At 41.6% G+C, this 27,701-nt stretch overlaps 2 protein-coding genes across 21 annotated transcripts; one reads left to right on the top strand and one right to left on the bottom strand.

Moving 5' to 3' along the window:
• Positions 1-1,653: 1,653 nt before the first annotated feature.
• On the bottom strand, positions 1,654-11,543 carry FAM200A (family with sequence similarity 200 member A). Of its 7 annotated transcripts, none has more exons than XM_038539388.1 (2): positions 11,021-11,543; positions 1,654-3,569 (listed from the first exon to the last, which is right to left on the bottom strand). In XM_038539388.1, the coding sequence occupies exon 2, from the start codon at positions 3,422-3,424 to the stop codon at positions 1,751-1,753; it is 1,674 nt and encodes a 557-aa protein (XP_038395316.1). In that variant the 5' UTR covers positions 3,425-3,569; positions 11,021-11,543; the 3' UTR covers positions 1,654-1,750. The 7 variants fall into 7 exon arrangements, with proteins under 7 accessions (XP_038395316.1, XP_038395321.1, XP_038395318.1 ...); XM_038539393.1 differs by having other exon boundaries at positions 11,101-11,542; XM_038539390.1 differs by lacking the exon at positions 11,021-11,543 and adding an exon at positions 9,492-9,510.
• On the top strand, positions 10,894-27,693 carry ZNF655 (zinc finger protein 655). 14 transcript variants are annotated; one of them, XM_038539386.1, is made up of 7 exons: positions 10,896-11,242; positions 12,420-12,582; positions 13,765-13,850; positions 14,254-14,380; positions 15,375-15,445; positions 21,212-21,316; positions 21,848-21,877. In XM_038539386.1, the coding sequence occupies exons 2-6, from the start codon at positions 12,447-12,449 to the stop codon at positions 21,299-21,301; spliced, it is 510 nt and encodes a 169-aa protein (XP_038395314.1). In that variant the 5' UTR covers positions 10,896-11,242; positions 12,420-12,446; the 3' UTR covers positions 21,302-21,316; positions 21,848-21,877. The 14 variants fall into 14 exon arrangements, 13 of the variants coding, with proteins under 13 accessions (XP_038395311.1, XP_038395314.1, XP_038395313.1 ...); XM_038539385.1 differs by lacking the exon at positions 21,848-21,877 and adding an exon at positions 25,567-27,693 and having other exon boundaries at positions 10,897-11,242; XR_005360572.1 differs by having other exon boundaries at positions 10,902-11,242; positions 15,375-15,510; positions 21,848-21,897.
• Positions 27,694-27,701: the final 8 nt, after the last annotated feature.

Raw genomic sequence — 27,701 nt, 5'->3', positions numbered from 1 at the left:
ACAATACAACACATTTAAAATAATTACTTAAAGAGGGTGTCTCAATTTTAGAGTTGGGCAGTCTGAGCTTCAGAAAGTTAATGAATTGTCCACGGTCAGATAGGGAGTATCAATCAGAGACAAAATTCAGCTGTCCAGTTCCAAAGCCGGAGTTCTTTCTCCTTAGCATATGGAGTATCTTTTTTCCTTATGTATTTCTATGAGTATTTCCACCCTGTTTATATGGTGCTTTACATTTCTAAGACATTTAATACAGTCTTCAAAAGCTCTGCAGGGAAAACAAACAGTATATTCCTCATTTTACAGATGAAGAAACGGAGGCGCAGAGTTAGGACTTGACCATATCTGGAGCCTCAAGACTCCTCAGTCCTAACCTATTCAGGGCTCCACACTACAGTGAGAAAAGATCTGTATCTGGTGTTTTCACAGCTTTTTAATTCTCTTTCTGGCAGCAAACTTATCTTCACTCCCCATTCCAACATCTTCCCAGATAAAGGTGGGGGACTAGGGATGTGGATATGAGTTGTCCCAAAGGGGTCAATGCAATTCCAAATTGTCCCTGGTTAAATGGTGCTGGTGAGGTACATGTACTAGTTATGTCATCACAAGAAAACACAAAGGAAGCAGGTATCTGATCCGGAAGGGGCAGGATTTTAGTAGGAAAGACCCATCATAAACTGCCCCAGCCCATGAGGTTTCCCATGCTTGTGGAAACCTGTATCTTGGAATTTGGCCAAAGGCTAATTGTCACTAATCAGGACACAAAAAGATCTTGATTGTGAGCAGAGGAAACCAAACAAAGCAATTCTCAAGGATACAGAGATAAGACTTGGTCTCTCCTGTCCTGTCAACTTGGATTTTATTTCACAGGGCCCATCCTGCTCCCAGACTTTACCATCAACCCCTAAAACTCACCCTCTCCTGAAGTAAGGAAGCTGTTCTTGGTTTAAGCTGCTGGTCTCAATAATAGCCACTGAAATTTTGCATGAGTACCTGTTGATTATTTTACAGCTTTCAAATCTATCAGACAATCGTTTCTTCTTTCTGCTTCCTTTTACACAGTGGCTTGGGACCATGTTAGTTTTGTAACTGTTGGTGGTACACTGTCACCTGGTTTTGCCACAGATGATGTCTGTGAGTTTCAGTTTTCCTATCCTGGTTGCTCTGTTTTTAAGGAGGGTCTTGGAGAGATTCAGAAACTATGTCCCTATCACTCTCTTCTCTCTTGTGTCCCTTGGGTAGCAAGGGACACCTTCACAAAAATATCCTGACAGAGTGTCCTAGATATGCATCTCATTAGCTAGAATTATAACACGTGCCCATGCTTAAATAAATCCAGTTTGAGGATGGTGTTAAGCCATGATTAGCATCAAGATTCACTTCCTGGAATTAGAACAAAAAAGGAAGAACACATATAAGCACACAGATGGTGAGAAACTGGACCCGAATGGGGCTCTGCCTGAAAGGAAGCAGCAAGGCAGCAGTGGTGGACAGGGATCGGAGTATAAGACTACATTTTAAGAGCACTATTTTTCAAAATTGACAGTAAGACACAAATATATTTCACGTCATTATTCTGGATACACATACACATGATTCATGTTACTAGAACAAGTTTCCTGAAATGATATTACATAGAAAAATGAAACACAGTAAAGTCCAAATATAATTTTATTAATATTTAAATACAACCTACTAAAAAAAAAAAAAACCTTAAAAAGTTCAAAAACAAATTTCATAGAGATTAGATTTAATGTGAGGGGTGTGCTTGCCTGTTCATAAGTTCATTCCAGTCAGGAACACAGGAGGATAAGGCTACACGCATGTCAGGTGCACTATTGAGCCTATTTCTTTTCTTGGTTTTCAACCGTGTCAAGATGGAAAATCCTAGTTCACACAAATAGGTAGATGTGAATGGTAGTAACAGCAGTATGCTCTTTCTACTCAGCAATGGAAATTCATCTTTAATCTTAATCCAAAATGCTGATAAACTTAATGTCTTATAGTAATTCCTTAGTGTGAATGATGAACTGAGCTGTGATAATTCATTCTCTTCTTCGGGCTCTAAGTTTAACTCAATGATTGATTCAGGGGTTTGAAAGACAAATGGATCTTTTATCCAAATATTTTCCTTTAATGATTCAAATTTCTCTTCTGGAAAGTAATGATGAAAGGTTTGAGACAAAGAAGTGAGATGTATTAGTATCTCTAATTTTATTTCTTTTAGGTGGTCTTCATTAATAATATTCTCTTCAATGTGTTGCAACAAAGTTGGGAACATATAGTAGCTAGGGCGATTACTTTTAAGTCTTGCTTGCCACAACAATAATGTCTTTTGGAATCCTAGAATATGTTCAAGATATTGAAACACATTGTTTTTCCCCTGTACTTTCAAATTTAATTCATTAAGAATGCCAAAAACATCACTTAAATATGCCAATTTTGTTACCCAAATGTCATCTTCAAAAATATTTGCCAAATGTGATTGCTTTTCAATGAGAAAAATGTAAATCTCATTCCTGAGTTCATATACTCTGCTCAATACTTTTCCTTGAGACAACCAACGAACTTCTGTATGAAACAATAAGTGAGTATGGTTAACTCCAATCTCTGAACAAAGTATTTCAAGAAGTTGGCCATTCGATGAGCTTCCTTTAATAAAATTAACAATTTTGACTGCATTTTTCAACACAACCATTAGACTTGGTGGAATTTCTTTGGATACCAAAGCTTCTCGATGAATAAAACAATGATGCCAAAGGGCACTGTTATGTGTCACTTCTAACAATTTTTCAATAACCCTGCTATGTTTCCCAGTCATATTTGCTGCTCCATCACTCGAAATTCCTTTACAGTTTTTCCAATTTAATTTATACTGACCAACAATACACTTTTCTAATTCAGTAAATATATCTAATCCAGTTGTGTGTGAATGTAAACTTAAACAGCACAACAGATCCTCTATAAAATCATCTTGCCACACATACCTGACATAAACCAAGAGTGTTGGACAACTTGCAACATCAGTGCTCTCGTCAAGTTGGATTGCAAAATCTATCCCAGACTGCAACCGTGCAATAAGCATCTCCTCTAAATGCTTTGCAATCGTACAGATTCGACGAGATATCGTATTGTCACTAAGAGGTATAGTTCTTAATTTATCAGCTGATTTATCATCAAAAATTGTCCGTACCATATCCATACAGGCTGGAAGAATAATTTTTTCAGCAGCTGTGTGAGCCAGTTTTTCTTTTGCTACTCGATATGCAACCAAATAGGATGATAACAGGGCTCTCTCATTCATGGTTGTGGACTGACTAAGAAGAAATGGTGGGGATAATTCTATGTTACTTCTTTCCCTTTGGAAATGGTCTTCCTCATCTTCATCTTCCTCCTCCACTTTCACTATCACTATGCCTTCCATCTCCTGGGTGGACTGGGGAGACAAATCTGCAGTCTGCCTGGACTCAGGAGTCAGTGTTCAGGTTCAAAGAACTGGCTCACTTGATCCACATAGGGTCTGTCTGCAGGACTGTTCTTTTTGTCCAAGATGTTTTAGGAGACCTATCCTGCAGAGTAGAAAAATTATTTTTTTTATTATTTTTTATTATTTTTTTTCAGAGTAGAAAAATTTAATAGCAGTATGAAAAAGTAACATTGTATTGTGATGCTGTTAACACCTCATGCAAGTATTCATGAGGACAGTTGACTAAATCTGATGTTGTGGTAGCCATAGTGTAGGCTGATTTGTTCATTATATTTACGTATATAGCTCATTTACTGCTCATGTAAACCTTATGCAGTACACAATTACTCCTATTTTTAAAGGTTCAGAAAAATTAAATAATGGGTCTAACAATACAGTGTAGTTGATCCACTACTCAAACCCAAGTCTGAAGCCCAGGGTCCTAACTGTGCTGCTACACTGCCATCTAGTCACTATAAGAGCATCTGGTCACTTTTTTTTTTTTTAAGATTTTTTTTTCTAAAGATTTTATTTATTCATGAGAGACACACAGAGAGAGAAAGAGAGAGAGAGAGAGAGAGAGTGAAAGAGAGGCAGAGACACAGGCAGAGGGAGAACAGGCTCCATGCAGGGAGCCTGATGTGGGACTTGATCCCAGGACTCCAGGACCACGCCCTGGGCTGAAGGCAGGCACTAAACTGCTAAGCCACCCAGGGATCCCTTTTTAAAAAGATTTTATTTATTTATTCACGAGACAGAGGCAGAGACATAGGCAAAGGGAGAAGCAGGCTCCTCACAGGAGGAGGGCCTGATGTGGAACCCGATCCCTGGACCAGGATCATGCCCTGAGCCGAATGCAGATGCTCAATCGCTGAGCCACCCAGGCATCCTGATCTGGTTACTCTTAAAATGACCATCTAGGTAGGGTGTACAGGATGATCCAGTGGGGCACAAGAGAAAAATAAAAACTAAAACGTATCTATATTTTAAAATACTAAAACTCATTAACCTTTCCTGATAGCCATAACTTTTTTTTTTTTGGTCCCCATCTCAGAGCATCAGAGCATTTATCTTGTCACCATTTGCATTGCTGAACTTCACCTTCTATTAAATTTTCTTTACTCACTTGTCTCCATGTTTAGTGATATATCTTTTGAAAATCCCATCTGTCTCTGGTCTTTTAAGATGAAAGAAAAAGTACCTCAGTCTTTGACATCTGGGTCAAAGTTTTAAAGGTGGGGAACGAGGAATCACAAGTTCCTAGATGCCTAGGTGCTGTTCCCTCACAGTAGGAGTATGAATCAAATGAAGGGACTCCAAGGAAGCGAAACAAAAGATACAGAGCTGAGGTGAGCACAGCCACTCCTCCCTGACCTGAACAGGCCCACAAGGAGTAGTGGTGCTAACATTTTGGGGGAAGAGCAGAAGAAAGACAGGGTTTTATATTACATTTTTTGAATGATCCCAGCACCCAGTCCTCTCTCAAACTTAAACTGTTTCCATTACTACTTTGGTATATATAATACTTTTATGGCTTTTACCATGAAATTTTATTTGTAATGGTTTTATGCCTTATTTCAACTAGACTGTCCCTCAAGAATAGACTCTTTTGCTCTCATCGTTGCCCTTAAGTCATTCTATGTAGTTCCTTGCAATGCATGCACATTTAAAAAATATTTGTTTGAATACAGTGTCGGTATTTTCTGCCCCTTGTAGAAAGAGCAACAAATTTGTTATATGCCTGGTATTTCAACACTTGGAAGAGCATACCATTTATGAATTAAGAGACTGTCAAGTGATTTGTAAAACATCTGAATAAAAGAATGGGAGGACTATTACAGCAGCACAAGGTTAAAGTACAGAAATTATGTGTCTGCGAGTAAGTTACTTATATATCTCCCATTGCACTGTGTAATCAACCTACTTCTCCAGCAAATAATGTTTCATTGATATGCTTTCAATGTATTCTCTACAACTGATTCATTGCCTAAGATCTCTTCAACGCTGATCAGTGTGGGTTTTGTTTTGCTTTTTGGTCCTTTGCCACTTTCAATAATGAAAGTATCTTTCTGGTGGCACTGCAGGAAATGGAGATGGGATTTACGTTTGGCCCAGCTGGATTTTTCAGTTAAATTCACTTATCAATTAATTTCCAAGTTGGAAGGGCTCTTTGAGATAATCTCATTAATTTACTTGGGACAAAACTGAGACCTAGTAGTGTTCTGTCCAAGATCATCCTGCAGTGGCAGAGAGAGCACTGGAAATGGTCTCTTAGTAGCACAACACACTTTCCACTGTATCCTCACAAACTCCCTTCACCATTCACAGGTTCAAGTCAAGCACAATTACCTTGCACAACCGAAAAATCCACCTGATGTCTGAAATCAGAAAGTTCAGAAACTGCAAGGAAAAGAGTTAAGTGTGTGCAATCTTTTCCTACTGCATCCAAATCACTTTATTCACTAGGTTTTGAACACTAATCACCACCATTTTTGGTGGTGGGTTTGGGGGTGAGCAAAAGATCTGCAAACATTCAGGAACCTGAGTGAACTTGTCCCCATAAGGAAAAAAAAAAAGCAACAACACGTGGAGCTTGATAACCTCGCGGGTCTTCCTCAGTTTACATTTTATGGTCTCCAAGAACTCAGTACAAAAAACAAACAAACAAACAAAGCCCTCACCAGAAGGAAAGCAAATGTAGACAAATGGGGAACAAAAGCATCAGCCCAGGGTCTGGTGAAAACCGAAGACAGGAGAGCCCAGGCGGGGCACGCAGCAGACTGCCTCTCCCCGGTCCCGGGGGCAGATCCTCCTAGCTCGGAAAACAAAACGCCGTGCCCTTTTCGCTTGCCTCCGAGGCTGTCTCTGCAGGGAGACTGCGCGTCCTCCCGAGGCTGCGATGCAGGTTGGGGACCCGGACCCTCCTCCATCCGCTGGGGTCGGTCGCGGCGAGGGGAGTCTCGCTATACACATCCACCCGTCCCCGCCCGTCCTCTCTGGTCGGACCCACGTCTCACCGTTAACCCCAGAGAAATCTGGGGGTGCTGGGACAAAAAAGGAGGTGACTGGGGGAGGGGGTGTCGAAGGGTAGCACACTCAGAGCCACACCTCCGGCTCGCCGCAACCCTGAGTGCGCGCGCACGTCTGCGGCTCACAGAAGCCGGAAGTGCACCATCACCAACCTCTCGGACAGGGCCCTCCTCCTGGGTCCTCTCTAGGAAACGCGGGCGGACTGCGGCCTTGTCCTCCAGTCGCTGAGTCTGTCTTCCGGGATCTCTGGCCTCAGCTCAGCTTTTCCCGCTTGGGATAAGGAGGCTTAGGTTTCGTTTGATACCAACCTACTCAAATACACGTTTCTCCTACTTTTTATTAGTGGCAGTAATCCTAAGAATTCTAGTTATTGGGGCACCTCGGTGGCTCAGTGTTTTGAGCATCTGCCTTTGGCTCAGGTCGTGATCTCAAAGTCCTGGGGTAGAGCCCTGCATCAGGGTCCCGCAGGGAACCTTTTTCTCCTCTGCCTATGTCTCTGCCATTCTCTGTGTCTCTCATGAATAAATAAATAAAATCTTAAAAAAAAAAAAGAAAAAAAAAAAAGATTTCTGGGCAGCGCTGCCACCCGGGTGGCCACCGCTGGGTGGCTCAGCGGTTTGGCGCTGCCTTCAGCTCAGGGCCTGATCCTAGAGACCCGGAATCGAGTCCCACCTCAGGCTCCCGCATGGAGCCTGCTTCTCCTTCTGCCTGTCTCTGCCTCTCTCTGTCTCACCCCCTGCCCCATGTCTCTCATGAATAAATAAACAATATCTTACAAAAAAAAAAAAAAGATTTCTAGTTATTAACAAACAATACCACTGCTTAGTGATGGTGTCTCTATGTTAAGGACTGTAACAAAAATGTAGACAGAGGAATATAAAGGTCAAGAGTGACTGGTTTCACAAAACCAAAGTGGTTGTTTCTCGGGGGACCCTGATTATGAATGGTATTTGAATGCAGTATTTTCAAAAATTTCTCCTATAGGCAATAGACTTATTTAGTACTAGATAGTGGTGAGATTCTGAGCTTGGCTGAAGTTACCAGGTAGTTTTTGGCTTAAAAATAATGTAATTACTACAGTAAGTCCAATTTTGATGTCAAAATGTTATCACAATAGTTTTACTATTATTTCAGGAGAAGATCAAGCATTCTCATCTTTTATAAAACCATAAGTAAGACCTTGAAAAACTGACACACTCGAAATTCCAAGACAAATCTGAGCACAATGGAAAGCCTGCCAAAGAGCCACATGCTGCAAAGGTGACCAAAGACCAGGTGACATTCCGAGTAACATTCCAAGACTCAAATAATATCCCATTCTCTACGAGGTTTGACCTTGCTGTAGTTGTCATTGTTTTCTTTCTACTTCCCCATTGACTCTTCAATAAGTCACTTGAGTAGACCTTTGCTCCTTAATCACTGACTGGCTCACTAAACTATGGTCCTCCTTGAAGACTTCATAGTCCCAGAACTTCCTCTACATATTTCCTCAAATTTCCTTCCAGTGTTCCAAGTCATCTCTAAGGGCCACTACATTGTTATGCATTGTTTTTCTCGTCTAAACCCTGCCCTCTCTCCTCCCCCCAATTCCTACACTAAAGTTCCTAAAAGATTCAGAAAGGTAGGTTATTGAAAGCAGATGGCTGTTTTTGTATTTATGTAGCGTGTATGGTAGGGACTGTGAGGGCTTTTATAATAACTCCATTCTTTGCTAGTGAGACTATCACTGGAACATTTAATGTATCTCCTAGAAGCAATGTTCTTCCTGAGAATCAGAGTCATAAACCAGAAGACTCTAGGTTTGGAGACAGGAAGTACAAATTCTACAAGTGAGTTAATGCATATGATAGTAATAGCTCCTGTTTCAACACCATAGTATTTCTATTGGAGACAATGTGTTCTTGGTTCAATGAGTACCCACTTGGTCTTTCTATTGGAGACAAAACAGCATATATATGTTATTGGTTCAATGGGTATCAGTGCATAGACTTTATCCTACAGGATAGCTCCCCAACTTTGCAAGGCGTAATTTGGCTGAGTTTCCATCATGTCATTTCACAGTTCTATCAAGCAGCTGCTTCTGAGTGATGAGTAAGCACCACGAATTCTGTGGTTACAAACTCATTGCCAGATCTCCTTGACTATAAAATGGGTTCCTTGATTTGAGGTATGTCTAATGGATAAGGCATCCTATAAATCCTCAGATGATGGTGCTGGTGGAGACAAAGCAGTTAGGGAAAACAAACCCATATTTAGAGAATGTGTCAAATCTGGTGTAACTATTTTCTTTCTTTTGTTAACTATCCATGCTTAGTGCAATGGTGGGCAAATGGGAAAGATTAGGGAAGTGCTCAATTCTTTGGGAATAGTTGTTCATGTATTTTTCTTTAAAGCAATATAGTGGGGCAGCCCGGGTGGTTCAGCGGTTTAGCACCGCCTTCAGCCCAGGGTGTGATCCTGGAGACCCAGGATCAAGTCCCACATTGGGCTCCCTGCATGGAACCTGCTTCTCCCTCTGCCTGTGTCTCTGCTTCTCTCTCTCTCACACATGAATAAAAATAAAATCTTAAAAAAAAAATAAAGCAATATAGTGTAAATGACAAATTTTATGCCACCTGTGTCATCTGAAGACCCACTGAAAGAAAATTTTGCTTAAAAAAGAATGTTTCTAACTACTTTTTGTTAGGGATTGGTGCCTCCTGAGAAGTGGACTCTTTTTTTTTTTTTTTTAAAAAGATTTTATTTGTTTATTTGAGAGACAATGGAGGGAGGAGCAGAGGGAGAGGGATGAGCAGACTCCGTGCCCCACTGAGTCTGATCTCACGACTCTGAGATCACAACCTGAGCTGAAATTAAGAGTCGGATGCTCAACTGACTGAGCAACCCTGAGAAGCCAACTCTTAATTGAGTGCCCCCTATTGTCCTCTCACTGGAGCAGTTTGCTGAGTCAGCTAAAACTCAAAACACAAATGTACTACTGCCATAGTTTGCTCACCTCTGCTGCAGAAATGCAGCCGTTTAATAGGTGCCACTTGGGGAAACGGCAACTCAGAAAGAGCCCCAAACTTACAGTGATCCTAGAACATGAGAAGAGCTGTTAACAAAGAGGAGGAAGTAATATGCCATCTGCTTTCCCAGAGAGCCTAACAGGAACAACGGACATCACTAGGGGGTATATTTTTGTTCAACACAAGAAAAAGTTTCTAACATGAGCTGTACAACAAGCAATTGACTAAGCAGTGCATCTTCTTTGATGCTGACTCCACTATGCTGGATACTGTAGCCTGGAGATTGTGTCATACTACTAAGTTGCATTAGATCAATGACAGTCAAGAAGGAAAAAAAAGGAAAGGCACATCAATCTCCAAGAGGCTGATGGAATTGGAAAAAGCATGTAGAATGCTACAGTTTTGCCTTTTCTTATGTTTAATTTGAAATGTCAAATGTCACTAAAGGATATTTGATTTATAAACTTAAACAAAGGACTAATATCTAAAGACCCTTGCAAATCACGTTTAAATTCTTTTAAGAGTCTTGCTAGTCCCTAGGAGACCCAGTTCCACCACAAGACATCACATTCTCTTAAGGACCTGGGAGGTCACAGTGTCCTCAGGGTTCCTGTTCTAGCACCCAGCCTACCTGTCCTACTCCTTCCTGCTTTACCTATCTGTTTCTGTATAGTCCAGTCGTTCCACCAGGAATGCAGTGGTCTTCCAATCTCAATTTCTCTCAAAAACGGATTTCCTCAATGCCCTGTCCCTTCCTCCAAAACATTAATAGACTCTGATCCCATGATTTTCTGTGGTCCTCATACCACACAAGCGCCTTCCACTCTAACTTTAATCAGTTGTATTTAGGGGCGCCTGGGTGGCACCATCCATTAAGCCACCGACTCTTGGTTTCCCCTCAGGTCTGATCTCAGGGTCCTGGGATCCAGTCCTGCATCAGGCTGTGCACTCAGCACTGACTCTGTTTGAGAGTCTCTCTTCCTCCCCCTCCATCTCTCTAAATAATTTTTTTTTTTAAAGATTTTATTTACTTGTGAGGGACACAGAGAGAGGCAGAGACATAGGCAGAGAGAGAAGCAGGCCTCCCGCAAGGAGCCTGATGCGGGACTCAATCTCGGATGCCGGGATCACGCACTGAACCAAGGGCAGACGCTCAGTTGCTGAGCCACCCAGGCGTCCCTAAAATAAGTAAATCTTTAAAAAAAATCATCAGTGTATTTTGTAGCCCTATGCTGGTTCCCCACCCGCGGACTTAAGGAAGTCGGACCATGAGGTCAACACTCCTCCTCAGCCCTGGACACACACGGCGTGGGCGGGTCACCATCCTCGGCCAATCTCGAGGGCTGGCTGGAGCCAGGGAAGGGCCAGCGGGGACGCTTTCCCAAATTTGGGGCTGTCGCGCTCATTACTGGTACACTGGCTACAGAGGCTGCCAGCGGGGTCAGCCCCGAGAGTGGCTCAGACCGAGGGAAGTACATGGAAAAGCCACACACGCGCAGGACTCCCGGGTACCTACCCCTCATCCGGGGCCCTCATCCGGGGCCCTCATCCGGGGCCCTCATCCGGGGCCCTCATCCGGGGCTCGCTTCCGCTCACCGCCATCGGACTCCTCCCCCGGAAGTGCCACTGAGAAGCGCGGTGCTCCAGGCTATCTAGAGCGACCCGGGAAAGCCTGGGGCTGCCCTTAGAGCGAGAGTGTCTGTGCCGGGACGGCCGCTTGGCCTGCCCCTCCACTCGGGTGAGTCCCCGGCAGCCGTTCGGGGTCGCGGTGGGCGTCGCCGTTAGTTTAGGCTCCCGGGAAGGAGGGGGAGGGGCCGGTCCCGGCCGAAGGCGGTTCCCGTCCCCAGGAGCGCTCCGGAGCCGAGGTGCGAGGACCTGTTTCTCTTCAGTCGGGGTTCACCCTGACGCCCCGCGGACTGAGGGTCTTGCTGCCGGGGCCCGGTGACCCTCCCCGGGGGCGAGCTGGGTCTCAGTGGCCCGCCTCGCCCTTTTGGGGGCGCGTCTTCACCGAACGGGGAAGTGGGAGGAGGGCAGCGCCGCGCGAGGCCTTCCGAGGGTTGGGCGCCGCGGCCCTTTCTGAGGGTTGTGGAAGCGGGCCGGAGCCCGGTGGCGTCCTTGGGTTTGAAGGACACGAGCGAGACCTGTTAGAATCTCAGCCCTTCCCTGGATCCCTGTCAGGGCGGTGGGAAGCGGCCCGCCCAGCTCGTCTGCGTTGGCGGAGGGTCTGACATCTTCCCCCGCCCCCAGAGTGGAATTTTGTTATTAGGCAAGCCCATTTAGTTATTCCAAGTGGGCCGGCAGAGTGTTTGCCAAATAATTCCTCGGGGGCCTGCTTCCAGGAAAAAAAAAAATCATAATTAGCATATTTCTCTGGTACAAACTTGAACTTTGAAAGAGGTTTGTACGTTTCACATACTTTAAAGATTTTTAAAATTTTATTTATTCATGAGAGACACAGAGGCAGGCAGGGACAGGCAGAGAGAGAAGCAGGCTCCCTGCGGGGAACCAGATGCGGGACACTGTCCAAGGACCCCGGGATCACGCCCTCAGCCAAAGGCAGACGCTCAACCACTGAGCCACCCAGGCACCCCTCAGATATTTTAAACTTTCCTCAGAAATCTTCTCACACTATTAAGTTGTACGTCCTTGATTTTTATTTTTTCATGAAATACCACAAATTCTGAATTAGTGGAGTTGAAATAAAGCTGCATACTTGGACCGTATGATTCGGTTCTTAAATATTTGAAACTGAGGAATTTCCATTTTTCTTTCTGTTTTATTTAGGTGGTTAGTCGTTAACAATTGTTTTTTATTGAGTATGGACAGGATTTGCGATACTTTGCTAAGTCCTGAGGATGTAAAACCATGGGTTGCTTTAATGTAGTACAATAAATTCTCGCAATTTTACCCAGCAGTGATGGTCGTTGTCCTCCAGAACAGGGATGGAGGAAATATCTGCCCAGGAAGCAGCAGGATCACCAATTGTCCAGTTTCAGTCTTTGGAGAGCCCATCTGAGGGTCTGTCCCCAGAGCCTCTGTTCGAGCAGGACACCGACATGGAACAGGAGCTCAACGGGGGTAAGGCAGAGAGAACACGTAAGCCCAAGAGAATGGGGAGTACAGTGGGGCTCCTGGGCCTGGTATGAGAGAGGCCGGGAACTTCAATAAGAAGATGGCTCCTAGGGGAGGTCTGGAAGGGGAGGGACAGTTGTGACTCAGTTCAGTTCTGGTCTGGGCTCTTCTATTAAGGATAGCCCTTCTTTCTTAAATAGGCAGAGTGGTGGACATTTCACTCTGCTCTGGCTTTTGTTTTCATTTGTAAAACCTTGACTTTATCCCAGTTTCACATCCAGAAAAATTTCTAAGGTATGCTGCTTTTGCTGCATCTCACAATCCTTGCCTTGCTTTTACTTCCTCTTAGATTTAGGGCTTGTCTCTCCCCCTGTTCCCTTCACTTAGTTTCTTTCCTCCTTGATGACTTTGTGAGCTTTGCCACTTGCCATTCTGTTGTAGCCGCAATGTTTGTGACTAATCTAATTTTGGCCAAAAAAGCAACCATTTAATTCCTTGGTTGAGCACAACTCCTATAGTGTACACATATCACATATTGACTCCACAGTAACATCTTTATGTATCATATAGATAGGTTGACATGTCTTTACTTTTTTTGTTTTGTAAGAACCTTGTCTTAGATTGTTTGTGGCCCACTGCAGTGCCTGAAATAACATGTGTCAGCAACACCACTTAAATGCCACAGTATTGTGGGGCATTGTGGGAGTGTGGAAAAGGTTGTGAGGAAACATGACCATTCCTAATCTTTGGAGCCTCTCACACTGGTTGCAGGGACAGTGCCCATTCACGATGAAGGCTCACTGAAATTTACAGAGCAGTGTGTGGGAAAGCATCAGAAATCAACTAAATCATCATTGCTCTGGACAAGTCACTGCAAGTCTTTATGCTTTGCTTTGCCCATCTGCAAAACAGGTATAGTGGGTACCCTCCTGTTTAGAGGAATGTCCTGCCATGAGAATAAAGTGAAATATGAGATTTCATAAGAAAGTCTTGTATCTTGGTCTACACATGGGTAGGGAGGGTAGGCCAATGCTGAGAAGGAGCAGAGTAGGTACACTCAGTACCTGATAAATGTTCATTGGTTTACTAGAATGTTGATGTGAAGAAGGGTCCCACTGACTCCCTCTTCTTTCAGGGAGCCCTGGGGGAAGGGTTGCTCTCACTCTTGGCTCCTTTCTCCTCCCTCAGCTCCACCTGTTCCCCAGGTGCCTGCTCTTCCCCATGAGGGAAGCCCAGGAGACCAGGCAGCTACGCTCCTGACAGCCAGGTACCAGGTGAGCTGAGGAACCCTCTGCTTTTCCTCAGGGACTGTTGCTATTGATCGAGTGTGGCCCTTCCCTCATCCCATCCATAAACCCTGCCTTGAAGTTTTTTCAGTAGCAGACCCCAGTTTGGGAATTGATCCTCTGCAGAGACCTGGACTTCACACAAATCACCTTCCCATCTCCCCACGACCACCAGTAAACACTGTTCCTTCTCTATCCCTAGTGCTGTGATGGGTGCTCATTAGATGTTAAAGATTATGGAACTCATTCCCAAGTTTCTAGTCTGTTTTCCCTCCTCCCTAGCTTTGCTACACACTGGAAACCCTCTCTGTGTCATCATTTTGTTCTTCATTTTCTGGCCATGATACTGTGTGGCCTCATTCCCCAGAGCAGCCAGGCTGTGTTATTTCAGGAGTTTGTGACATTCGAGGATGTGGCTGTGCACCTTACTCGAGAGGAATGGGGATGCCTGGACCCTGTTCAGAGGGATCTCTACAGAGAAGTGATGTTAGAGAATTATGGGAACGTGGTCTCACTGGGTAAGGACTTTCTTATTATTCAGTTTACCTATTAGGATTTCTTTACTTCCTTGTTTCTGAGGAGGTTGCAAGGTCTCTGAGAAAGTGGAGTGTGGCTCAGATTCCAGGTCTTAGAACCTCTGAATCCTCCATCTTCAAGGTCATCTCCTCTGGGAGTGGGTTTTCTCCGGGGGTTTCAAGATGAGACATTTTATTTCTTATCTTTAATTAATGCTTCCTGTTTTCATGGGGTATCTGTTTCCTGTAAGCAAAGAGAAACTTGCTTGTGCTTTGCCTAAGTTCTCACCTTCCCTATCTTTTCCTCTTTTTTGAGAGAGATCCTAGAGCCTCCCAGTCCACAATCAGACAGTTTCCTTCCTAGTAATTCAGTGTCCCTGTATCTGGAAGTTTTACATTTTCCTTGGAAGAAGAAGTGCCTTTTTTAAAAGATAGGCTAAAATCCTTGTTGAATAATCCTTTACCTCTTAACATCCCTAAATTCATCTCCAAGCAGGCAGAGTTTGAGAGACTTCATTTAGAGACCTGACTCACTGCGAGTCTATTTCAGTGAATCATTCAGATGGTAGTCCTAAGTAACCTCACCCCGAGTAGCAGAAGTTTCAGCTTTAAACCGAGTCTCTCCTTTATCATTTGGATGGTACAGTAGGCTCTTGTGATTAGGCACCCAGTAGTGCTCTAGTGCAACATCAGTGGGGCTGTTGGCAGCTCCCTTTGATGTGATCATTCTCCTTTTCCTTTTTTTTTTGCCTGTCTTTGCTTCTGCTTTTTTAATTTTTTAAATGTGTGTATGTATTTAATCACACTTTTTCTTTTCTCTCACTCTCTCTCTCTTTTTTTTTTTTTGGCTTTGCCTATGCTGGTGGCATCCTGGGTGTTCCTTTGTCTCCTTGATTACGCTCAAGATGAAAGAAGTCTTTTTACCTGTGGGGAGGCACCCTGCCCACTGGGAAGGTTTTTAGTGTGTTTCCCATTCCTGGCTCTTTGATCTTTGTAGGCATACTTCTCCGCCTTCCTACCACCCGGATTCATAGTGTGAATTCCTGCCCGGCCCTGAGTCATACCCAGGCAAGTGCTTTCTCTGGAGAAACACTTGCAGTTCTTTCAGCAGGAATCTCCAAGAGATGGCCCAGGTATCGGCTTCCCATCGATATTGCTCGTCCCCGCTCGGAAACCCCTTTTCCACGATTGTAAGATATTATACTTGATTGATGCTCTCAGGATGCCACCACTGTGTAAAATTGCAGCTCCTTAGATGACCTTTGTTAAATTTCTGAAGGGCCAAGGAAGCCCTGTTGCAGCCAAATACAGTTTGAACCTGAATTCTGAGTTTATTCATAAGCCACGGTTGGTGGTCATCTACTTGTGTTCTGAGAAACCACAGAGTTCAACTCCAGTTCTTCAGTTATGACCTTTTCATGTTGTTTTAGAATGTGGAACATATACTGTGCACCCCCTCCCCTTTTCTGTAGTGAATATGACCTGCCCCTCCTATTGTCTGACTTTCCTGCAACCCCTGGGCTTTCCTCATGTTTAACACTCTAGACTTCTCCTTTAAGTCCCCATGGCCCCCTCCAAGACCCTGACTTTGTCCCCTTTATTCTTCATGGTGCTATACAGATTGATGCATTTGAGTGACCTTTCCTAATCAAGTGTTCCTTAGCTCTGTCCTTGATGGATGGGAAATGGGAGGGCAAAGAGTTTAATTTTTTTATTTCAGGGTATGAAATTGAATGTATATTTAACAACTTTGTAAACTGTAAAGTGATGTAATTGTAAACTACTGTTAATTTTACCTAATAATTACATAATTTCCAACAGTTAATCTGTCTACTTTTTGGAGTAAACAAACTTTTTAGCACTTTAATTAGCCTAGTAGCACAGTGTGCTATTAGACTGAACTTTATCCCATTTCCTGTGTCATCTCTGTATATATACAGGACATGCATGCACACACACAGACTGGCTACAAACACATACAAGAAACTCTCCTGTCCTGTTTACCTTACTTTTGTGACCAAGACAGCATCATTTTAGTAATTATTTTTTACAGTCCTTAGGAAGTTGTTTTCATATTTGTGGGCTCAGCAAACTCCACCTGATGTGTAAGTTTATACACTTATTTAGCTTAATATTTGGTGTTGTAAAATATGGACATTGTAATTCAGTTCCTGACTTACCAGCCCCACTGTCAGGTTCACATCTTTTTCCCTCGGTAGTAGCTCAATTGTATTTGTCACAGACATCAAAACTTTTTTGTTTGGGTAAGTGCTTCTACTATTTAGTAGTAAACATACAGAGTATGAGCAGCTGAGTAAAAGAATAAAGTAAGTAAAAAGTCCTATTTTTCATTACCAAATCTAAAGAGAAGCATGTTCTGTTGACAGCGAATGAATTACTGACTTGAGGGTCATACCCAAAGGGAATTTATCTGTGACTTAGTGCTGGAGGTTAAGACCAGGAAAGTGGTCTGGATTGCATTTCACACAGGGTCATTGTGGCTGGTACCTTATTAGATGATATCAGAAACATGCCTATCAGAACTCTAGCTGTTAAGGAAGTTGATAAATCAGGAAATGTTTGGCACATAAACCTTTGCTTTTCGAAGTTGATGTCATTAGGACAAAAATGATTTTGTATAGAATGTCTTTTACTGCCATGGCTATTTACTGTTTATTGAGAGCCAATATGTTACAAGGTACTATTTAATCCTTACCATAACCCTGTGAGCAGATGTTATTCTATTTTATACCTGAGGAGACTGAGGCTCAAAAGTTAACTGATATGTGCAGGGTCAGAACTAGGCATAGGGACACCTTGGTGGCTCAGCGGTTGAGCGTTCACCTTCGGCTCAGGTTGTGATCCTGGGGTTTGGAATCAAGTACTGCATTGGGCTTTCCACAGGGAACCTGCTTCTCCCTCTGCCTGTATCTCTCTCTGTCTCTCTTTCTCTCTGTGTGTGTCTCTCATGAATAAAGAGATAAAATCTTAAAAAAAAAAAAAAAAGAACTAGGCATAGGACTCAGATCTGAATCTGAAGCTCATGCTCTTTTTCATTGTTTTGCCCCTTAGGACAATTAGTCCAACCACATATGGTGGGGTTTTTGTTTGTTTGTTTTATTTTTTCTTTTTTTAAAGATTTTATTTATTTATTCATGAGAGACACATAAAGAGAGAGAGGCAGAGGGAGAAGCAGGCTCCATGCAGGGAGCCCGACGTGGAACTCAATCCTAGGGCCCCAGGATCATGCCCTGGGCTGAAGGTGGCGCTAAACCGTTGAGCCACCCGGGCTGCCCTGTTTGTTTGCTTTAAAGCTTTCTCTCTCTCTCTCTCTTTTTTTTTTTTTTTTTTTTTTTAAGATTTTATTTATTCATGAGAGACACAGAGAGAGAGAGAGGCAGAGACAGAGGCAGAGGGAGAAACAGGCTCCATGTAGGGAGCCTGATGCGGAACTCGATTCCGGCCAGGATCATGCCCTGGGCCGAACTGCTGAGCTACCTGGGCTGCCCTATTTATCTTTTTATTTAAAGAGAGAGAACAATGGGGAGGGGCAGAGGGAGAGAAAGTCCCAATCTGACTGTGCTTTAGCACAGTGCTCAATGTGGAGCTTGATCTCATGACCCTCTCAGATCATGGGCTGAGCTGAAACCAAGAGTCAGACACTCAACCGACTGTGCCACTCATGGGCTCCACATGTGATTTTTTTATATTCTTATGGCTTTATACTCTGATGACAATTAGAAATTTCATAGCTGTGAAAAATTGGACAGTTGGGTATTAGGTTGTACAGTTTGTGAGCAGAAAGAACATGCATTCGAGAAGAAGTAAAATCGTCTAGGGATACCATTAAATCTACACAGGAACAGTATTACCAAGGAGGGATTTTATTTGTATATTTAAGGACCAAGAAGAAGGGCATAAAGCTTTCATAAAGCTTCCTTGGGTTGGTGCCAAGGATTAAATTAGATTAAATTATGTGTGTAAGTACCTGGCTTACGGTAGTTATTTAAATGATTTTTTGGAAAGGACTTCAAGTGATAAGAGCTAGAGATAAGATTTAAAAATTATTTAAAGAAAATTTTAAAGTAGGCACTATGCTCAGCATGGAGCCCAGCATGGGGCTTGAACTCATAACCCTGAGATCAAGGCCTGACCTGAGATCAAGAGTCAGATGTTTAACCAGCTGAGCCACCCAGGTGCCCCAGATCAGATTTTTTAAAACAAATTTCAGGACTGTGTTCAAATTATTTTTTTATAGTGGAATTTCCTCAAATTGAATATTACTCATACTTTTGTGTAGGAGTTGGATTTTTAAGGAGACTTTCATTTCTTTGATAGTGAGTCATATTGTTTCCTTTTTAAAATTTTAATTTTTTTTATATTTAGATTTTTATTTATTTATTCATGAGAGATACAGAGAGAGAGGCAGAGACATAGGCAGAGGGAGAAGCAGGCTCCATGCAGGAAGCCTGATGTGGGACTCGATCCCAGGACTCCAGGATCATGCCCTGAGCCAAAGTCAGATGCTTAACTGCTGAGCCACCCAGGCATCTCTTTATTTTATTTTTTTAGATTTTATTTATTCACGAGAGACCTAGGCAGAGGGAGAAGTAGGCTCCTCACGGGGAGCTTAATGGGAAACTCAATCCTAGGGCTTTGGGATCACAACCTGAGCCAAAGGCAGACACTCAACCACTGAACTACCCAGGTGCCCCTTAGTTTCCTTTTAATTAGAATATCCTTGACTCCAAATCTGTTGAATCCTGGCTTTCTGTGTATTAATCTAGTGACCATTTCTCTGTTCTTTTTATTATTTTTACCTTTTACTCCATCGTCAGTATGTTGATCTTCTGTATGTATTTTGGAGGAAGGGATAGATTTCATTCACAATCATTATTTTTTACTAGTAGACTATGTAAAAGCCAGGTTCCGAAAGATTGTTTGGGTTTGAGGCCTAGCTTCACCAATTACTGTGACCTTGAGCAAGTTACTTAACCTCTCAATCTTAGTTTTATTATTTGTACAATGGTAGTTTCTACTTCTTAAAGTTATGATGAGTATTAAGTTATTGACAATCTGGAAAGTTCTTGGTGTGGTCCTGTGGTCCTTTGCACCCACTACATGTGTAGTGCACCTTAACTTAATATTTTAATTAGACTGATGATAGAGCTGATTTTAAGTTTGTATTTCAAACCCTGTTCTCTCATTGACACTGTAGTCTTTTACCTCGCACTGCCTACTAGGGATTTTCTCTTATTCCTCCCTGCATTAACTTAAACACAGTCTAAAATCAAACCTATCTTTCCATGTGGAAACCATCCTTTTTTGTTGTGTGTAGGTGATATAGGTGTAGATATAGAATAACCAAAATTTGCTTCAGTTATCAAATACTTAGAAACACTTTAATATCTGAGTAAAAGTAACAAATTCTGTTAGAATTCTGAGCAGAATATTTGCTGCTTCATGTCACACTTTTTTTTTAAAACTTGCAAAACTTTCATTTGACTCAAAGGACCTCAACTAAATAAGCATCCAAGCATCCAAAAGAGGGAATAGACAATTAATACCCAGCAGGAATTCAGAAACACAGTAAATGCCTTATATCTGTTCTGCTCTGTCTGTTCATAGTCTCTCACATGGAATCCCAAGAGGACAGCTGTTGGTTTGTCATATTTTCCAGGCCCAGCACCCTTTTAGAAACTGGTTATCTGTTATATGTTGACACTAGGACACAAAATTGGCGCTCAATAAGTAGGTCTTAAGTAAATAAATCCGAAGTAGTATAAGATACATGGTCTTTTCTAGTAAGAGTTTATAAATGAAGTAGGGATAATTCCTGAAACCAATTAAATAAAAATCTATAAACTCCATTATATAGTGACATGTCAGGATTAGGGGAACGAATAATAAATTGTGTAGACATTGAGTAGGTGGGGAGAAAGGCTTTTGGAATTGACAGGCTTGAGCTAGTCCTTGTATGTGTGCTACTAGAAGATTTCTGGGCTGAAGACATAAAAACTGCCCTTTTGATACTATAATAGTTCTGCCCCCTCAGGATCAGACTGCTTCTTGCTTTTGCTTTAAAGGAGATTAGATCCTAAGAGTCCATTATGTAAGTCAAGAAAGACCATTTTTATTTGAAAGTTCACATTTATTGCACTTTCTCTCTGTATTGGATTATAGTTGGTTGTTTTTCTATTTTTACATACTTTCCATATGGGAGACCCCCCAGAGATATTTGTTGAATAAACAAAAGTGTAAGCTTCTAATTGGTAAGAATGTGTTATGCTATTTTGTTTTCTCGTATGCCCTGAAGTGAATTGAGATTGGTGAAGTTTCTTGAGATTGGTTCTTAGACTATATATTCAGTGTTCACTGATTCTTTTGCTCCAGTTTAGCTCACCACACAGCATGTGCTTAAGTATTCACCTTCCTCCAGTCCAGTGAAGTTATATTTTGATGACTTCCCTTTTGATCAGGTCTAATACTTATAGACCAGTTCTAATACAAAAATTAATCAATCTATAGGCAACAGCTGAAGAGTGTATATGATCACTTCTGTGAAGACAGGTACATACCCATGCTCAAATTCCCTTGTTTGAATAATGTATAAATGAATACTTCTCCCAAAGTCATCAATGCCCTGTAACACACCTCTTTCCGGAGCACAAATAAGAGCTCCTTGTAGAGGATCTTTGCCCTTCTCACTCTCCAGGGCTTCCCTAATGTCTTCTAAGAATTTACATTATCTATCTATTAACCATTAGTTAAAAAATGGCTTGGTGTAGTGTCTGGGGATAAATTGCCACATCCCATTTCCTTCTCTGTGAGCAGGATTTCCATTTTCCAAGCCTGATGGGATCTCCCAGCTGGAACAAGATCTACAGGTCTTTGATCTGGAAACTAAGAATAGAGAAGTCTTAAGAGATGACTGCTCAGGTGAGTAAGGTAGAATCAATTAGATGGAATTAGTAGGGAAGTAAGAGTCCAGTTGTTGAGCCAAGTTGTAGCTGCTTTAGCAAGCAGAATGAAGAGCTCCGTCTCTATACCAGATGGAGAGCTCCTTCCTTTTCCCTTCAGTTCTGATGAAGTCTTTGCATTTATTTTATCCCTTATCATCTACAAGTTATACTGAGTCCCTTATTCAAGTTGCTTATCTGTAATTCTTTTGTACTACTTCCCTATTAGCTCCTTTGAAACACCTTATTTAGTTATCTTCTTACTCTACTGAAAATGTCCTCTGTTTCTACCATACCCTGAACCATTTGGATATTACCTTTCTGCTCCTATTCATGCCCTTAACATCTGCTGTTGAGATTTTGTGCCTGTGCTTCAGAGTAGATAAACTTCTCTCATTTTAGTAGATTCTAAGTTATTTAGTTTTCTCCTCTCGAGTTTTTTTTTTTTCTTTTTTCCCCTAAGCACAGGGTACAGATTACATTTGCATTTTCTATTTATATATTGAATTAGATGGAGAGACCAGAGAAGAGAACAAGCTGTTGATTCCTAAGCAGGAAATTTTGGAAGAAGTACATTCGTACAGAGTGAGAGTAGGAAGACTCAAAAAGGATATTGTCCAAGTTCCTGGGACTAGAGAAGTGTCTAAACCTGAGGACAGATTAGAAAGGCTTCAGGAAATCCTAAGGAAATTTCTCTTCCTGGAGAGAGAGTTTAGGCAAATAACAATCAGCAAGAAAACTTTCACCAGTGAGAATAATGAATGTAATGAACCTGAAAAAAGCTTCAGTCTGGACTCTAGCCTTGATACAGATCAGAGAGTTCTTAGAATACAGAATATTGATGATAGTGATAAGTATGACATGGGTGTGAACCAGAATTCAGCTGCTGGTAAACAAGAACAAATAAATCTAATACAGGATGTCCAGAGTACTGAATATAAGGAAAGCTTAATGGATGTCTCCCACCTTAGTAAATGTGAGAGCATTCCTGCCACGGAGAAATCCTATAAATGTGATGCATGTGAGAAAGTCTTCCATCAGAGCTCTGCCCTTTCTAGACATCAGAGAATTCATACTAGAGAGAAACCCTACAAGTGTAAAGAATGTGAAAAATCTTTCAGCCAGAGTTCGAGTCTTAGTCGACATAAGCGAATACACACTAGAGAAAAACCCTATAAATGTGAAGCATCTGATAAATCCTGTGAAGCATCTGATAAGTCATGTAGTCAGAGCTCAGACCTAATTCCACATAAGAGGATTCACACTAGAGCAAAATCTTACAAATGTAGTAATTGTGAGAGAGTTTTCAGTCGCAGTGTGCATCTTAGTCAGCATCAGAGGATTCACAGAGAGCTGCCCTGTAAGTGCACTGTCTGTGGCAGTGACTTCCATCATACCTCACACCTTGTTGAACATCAGAAAGCCCATTGCGAAGAGAAAGCCTATGAGTTCAACGATTGTGGGTTGACCTTTGTTAAACATCAAGGAATTCATCTCAGAGAAAAGCCCTATACATGTAAGGAATGTGGAAAAGACTTCAGATTGAATTCCCATCTTATTCAGCATCAGAGAATCCACACGGGAGAGAAACCCCACGAGTGTAGTGAATGTGGAGAAGCTTTTGGTCAGACTTCATGCCTTGTTCCACGTCATAGAATTCACGGGAAAGAGAAGTCCTATGAGTGTCATGATTATGAGGAAAGTTTCAGTCAGAGCTCAAACCTTGTTCTTCAGCAGGAAGTCCTCCCTAGAGAAAAAGCCTTTGATTGTGATGTGTGGGAAAAGAACCTCAGTCAGAGAGCACAGCTTGTTCAACATCAAAGAATTCATACCAAAGAGAAACCTTATGAATGTGCTGAACGTGGGGAGACGTTTAGTCACATTCAGGCTGCATTCAACATCTGAGAGTTCACACCATGGAGAAATACCATATGTGCTGAAGGTGGTGAAGCCTTCAGTCCTGGCTCACCCTTTAATCAGCATCAGAGAATCCACACCAGAGAGAAACCCTCTGAATGTGATAACTATAGGAAAAGTTTGTCAGCATTAAACTTCATCAACTTCCACAAACCCATACCAATAAGAAAACCTATGGATACCTTGTATGTGGCAAATCTTTCATGCTGTTTTCATATCTTAGTCGCCATTGGAGAATTCTTACTGAAATAAAATTCCACAACTGTAACAAATGTGAAATACCTTTCAGTCAAAGATACTACCTTGTTCAGCATCAAATTCATTCTACGGAAAGAATTCTGTGGAAAGCCTATGAATGTAATAAGCGTGTATGTGCATGGGAGGATTCAGTCATCTTCCACCCCTTATTCAACAAAGAGTCCATGCCCAGGAGAAGCCAGTCAAGTGTAGCAAATTTGACAAGTCTTTCAATGGGAGTTCAAGTCTTTCTCATTGTTAGAATCTCCACACCAAACCAGAATCTGGTACAATACAAATGGAAAGATGTACCTCCACATTTCAGGCTTTACTCAACATCAAAATACTGGAAAGAGAATTTTATATCAGATTGTTAATATATAGCCCTGATCTTTTTCATTGCAAAAGAAGATAGTCTGAGGAGACTTGGTGAATGCAATGGTGTTTCCTCATGGCATTCTTTTATTTAATAGGTGGTGTAAGTAGGTATATAAACTATTTATGGAACTCATTTAAACTATTTTTTTAAATATGGCCTATAAATGTTTTTATTTTTCCTGAAATTTGGTTCCTGTTACAGCTTCTCCAAAATATTGTTGATACACCAATGTAAGAACATAATTAACTTCTGGAAAGTAGCTCATTTAGCTTTTTCCGCTGTTCTCAGCCCAAGTTCTCTCCAAAACAGACTCTTAGGTCTATTGTTTCCTGAGCATCCTACTTCCTGTTCCTTTCCAGCCACAACATTTGGATTCCTGTTGATTTCTCCATCTTCTTAGCACCTTCAAGTGATGGTTTTCTAGTTTTAAGCTTCTCATCAGCAGGTATGCTGCCCCTACTTGATGTTGGTGTTCTTGTGTCTTCTTTCCTAAAGTGAAGCATCTTCCTTTAAAAAGAATTGGATTTCCACATCCACAAGTTTGAAGGATTCTGTCTCCCCTGTGTTTGTGGCAGGTGGCTAAACATTTTCAAACGACACCCAAGTTCTTAGCTGCCATGTCTGCATTCACAGCCCTCTAAAAGAGATGATAAGGACATCAGGGAGCCACAAGACTCCTGGTGGTCTAGCTACATTCACTCAGCGCCTGTTCTGCATGTCAAGTTTAGAATTATTTAATACTCTTCTGTTGAAGGCCAGCAAAATGCTCGGGTCTACTTTTGATAGGGGAAAATATAAAGAACATATACAAAAAATAACTTCATAAGAGAATGCAGCTTCTCAAAAAAGAAATTACTGTTCTTCTGTAATCTCTAGAGAGAGTATTTCAAGAACGTGGCAGGTCTGTTCCTGGTAAAATTTTAACCACTATGATTGCTTCTTTATCTGTTTGGATTTTTGCCCTCTCCACCCACTCTCCCTCATCAATCCTGGACCATATTTGAAATGTGGGGGTTTTGTGTATAGTTGTTTATTCATCACATTTTCTGTATTTTATGAGTCTACAGGCCTTATAAAAGAACTTAGGTTTTTTGATTGATAAAAGTGATCACATGTCAGGATGCCCAGACTTCAGGATCACTGTCAATACCTAGTCAAGAATTCATGATTATTTAGACAGGTGTCAAAGCATTTTATTGTATTTTTCCATCTTAAGCTTCATAACATTTTGTGAATAAGGCAAGGGTTACTTAAAATTCCTACTGTCATTCCAGCAAGTGAGGCCTTCATAGTTCAGATATTATAATATTCATTAGGGATCCTCAACAAATATATAAAAATTTATTGCTTCTTCTATAAGCCTCTTATGGCTAAGCTCTAAGATAGTTCTACCACCGTATTTTGCCTCTTAGCCATCAGCAAGCATAGGATCTTATCAGGTGCAAGTAGAGATCTAAATGAATTGATTTAAATGTAAAAGCAAATGAAAAATGCATGTTTTTTCTCTTTATTTCTGTGTATGCCCTTATGTACAGAGACCAATGGTCACTTCTGGTGATTATGAAGCAGATTAATCCCTAAATAGCAGAATATGTAAAAATCACATGTATGCATTTGGTTTAGGAATGTGCTTTTGTACTTCCACTTGAATAAAGGTGTGTTTGATACTCAGAATCTGTTTCAAAAAATATCTAAAGGCCTCAGCCGGAAGCATTTTGAAACTTGGAGTCACTTTCCTGGCTGCGACACATTTCCTCCCAGAAACCTCCTTCATGACAAGAGTGGAGTGGATCACCATCCTTCATACTGATACAGAGCTTGCTTTTCTACAGACTTCTGGAACAGTCTGAATGTTTAGGATTCTAAAGGTTATTTGATTGGGCTGTTGTTGACACATAAAAATTTTGAGGTTTTGGTAGAACTAGGCAGAGTTTTTTAAAAATAAGTAAAACATTTTAAAACAATGAGAAGCCAGAATAATCCTCGAGGACAATTAACTTGTCTCTTTAACCCTGGAATATTTAATCAGTCCAATATAACAGGAGTTTGTGTTTCTAGTCTTTTTATCCTGAAAACTGGGGAGGGAAGAGAAGAAATCTAATAGCTGAGGTACACCAAATGTGGTCTGTCTTCTGTCCACCTACCTACATGGATATGTATGTATGTTCATATTTAAACTTAATCCTCACAACTCTTCAAGGGAACTAGGTCTCTTTTACAGAGGAACTGAACTGTAGAGAGAGTGAAGAATCTGTTACGGTCACCCAGCAAGTTAATGGCTCAAGTCAGGCCTGACTCCCAGGCTTTTCATTATCATGATGGTATTAGACACATCCCAGAACCCAGAGAAGTTTTCTTTGATAGCTCTTCATTCTCTGTTTACATCCTCAGTGATGGACTATTACCAGTTTGCAATTGATCTTAAATGTTCCCAGAAGCTGTCTGGGACACTAGGAGAAAATATCCCAGTATCTTTTGGGAGCTAGTCAGAGACCCTCCCTGAAACCGGCTTAGATTAATTTTGACGATGACCTGCCACAGGTCAGAGCTCCCAAATTTCTTACCTCCTGTCAAGCTACCTATGCTTCTGTCACCAGATTTACAGTTCCATTTCTCAATGCCTAGAATGTGCTCTCTTTTTCTGCTAATTGGAACTTGCTGATTGATGGACATGTATTAGGTTTCCTACCACTTCTGGTTAAATTGTAGCAGTGAAGCAATGTGGGTAATGGGGAAATCAAGTTTGATTACTTGGTTTTTGGCTTGAACGAAAAAGTAGATGTAGACTGTAGACATGGGGACCCCTGGAAGAGGAGCAGGAAGAGTATTTCAGGCAAAAGAGCATGTCAGAAGGTCTTCAGGTGAGAGTATGGCATTTTTGAGGAAATAAGCTCTCTGGAGGATTGCCTCACCCTAGGAAGTAGTTTGGGAGCAACTGAGGAAGTCTAAGAATGAAGTTTAAAGGAGACCCCTGGGGTGTCAACAGCAAAGCCCAATGGGATTCTCACATCTGAAAATGTGACATCTAGTCTTTGATTCAGTAGTACAGTTGCCAGATACTGTGCTATTCAATGCTACCCCATGGGCACAGTTAATGTAAACGAATCAAACCATCTATTAGGTAATGATGACTATGACAGATTAAGGTAGTAGTCCTAGCAATGACTCTGGAATTTACATATCTGTGTTTGAATTTTGCTATTTATGGGCTGTGTGACTTTGGAAATTTTACTTAGCCTCTCTAGGTTTCCTTGTCTATAGAATGGTTAATAGCATGAAAATTAAGTGCGGTAATGTAAAAGGTACTGGTCATACATTAAATTCCAAAAAGTTATGAATATAAACACCAATATAAAAACCCATGAAAATATGTGGTTAGCATAAAAGCTAAAAAAAAAAAAAAAAAAAGAGGGAATTAAGGAGCAAGCATTTAGAAGTACAGGACTAGCATTGTCCAGGAAGGGATACCCTGGGTTTGGAGAACTTAAATATGGCTCTAGGGGTCATCAGGAATGGAGACCGGTAGGAACTGCCTCCCCATAGGCACTCCTTACTGGAGTCAGCAAACCTGTCTCTTCTTGCTAACGTTTGTACCCTATGGCGTCACATCTTACACTCCTTTCGAAATACGGGCTCATGAAGGAACAAGTGTTTCATCCAGGACTGGAAGGATTTTAAACAGCCCACCGTATGAGTCAGTGAGAAAATAAATACTGGAATCTTTAATTCTGTTGATGCATCCAATTCACCTTCACTTTTAGAAAATGGTTAACCTCTTACATTTGTATCCCATTCATGTTTATAAATTTACAACTTGGGCAGAATCACCGTG

The sequence above is a fragment of the Canis lupus genome, chromosome 6 (genome assembly GCF_011100685.1).
Source record: "Canis lupus familiaris isolate Mischka breed German Shepherd chromosome 6, alternate assembly UU_Cfam_GSD_1.0, whole genome shotgun sequence".
Lineage (NCBI taxonomy): Eukaryota > Metazoa > Chordata > Mammalia > Carnivora > Canidae > Canis > Canis lupus.
The sequence above is the reverse complement of the archived record's forward strand: the minus strand, read 5'-3'. Positions and strand labels throughout refer to the sequence as shown.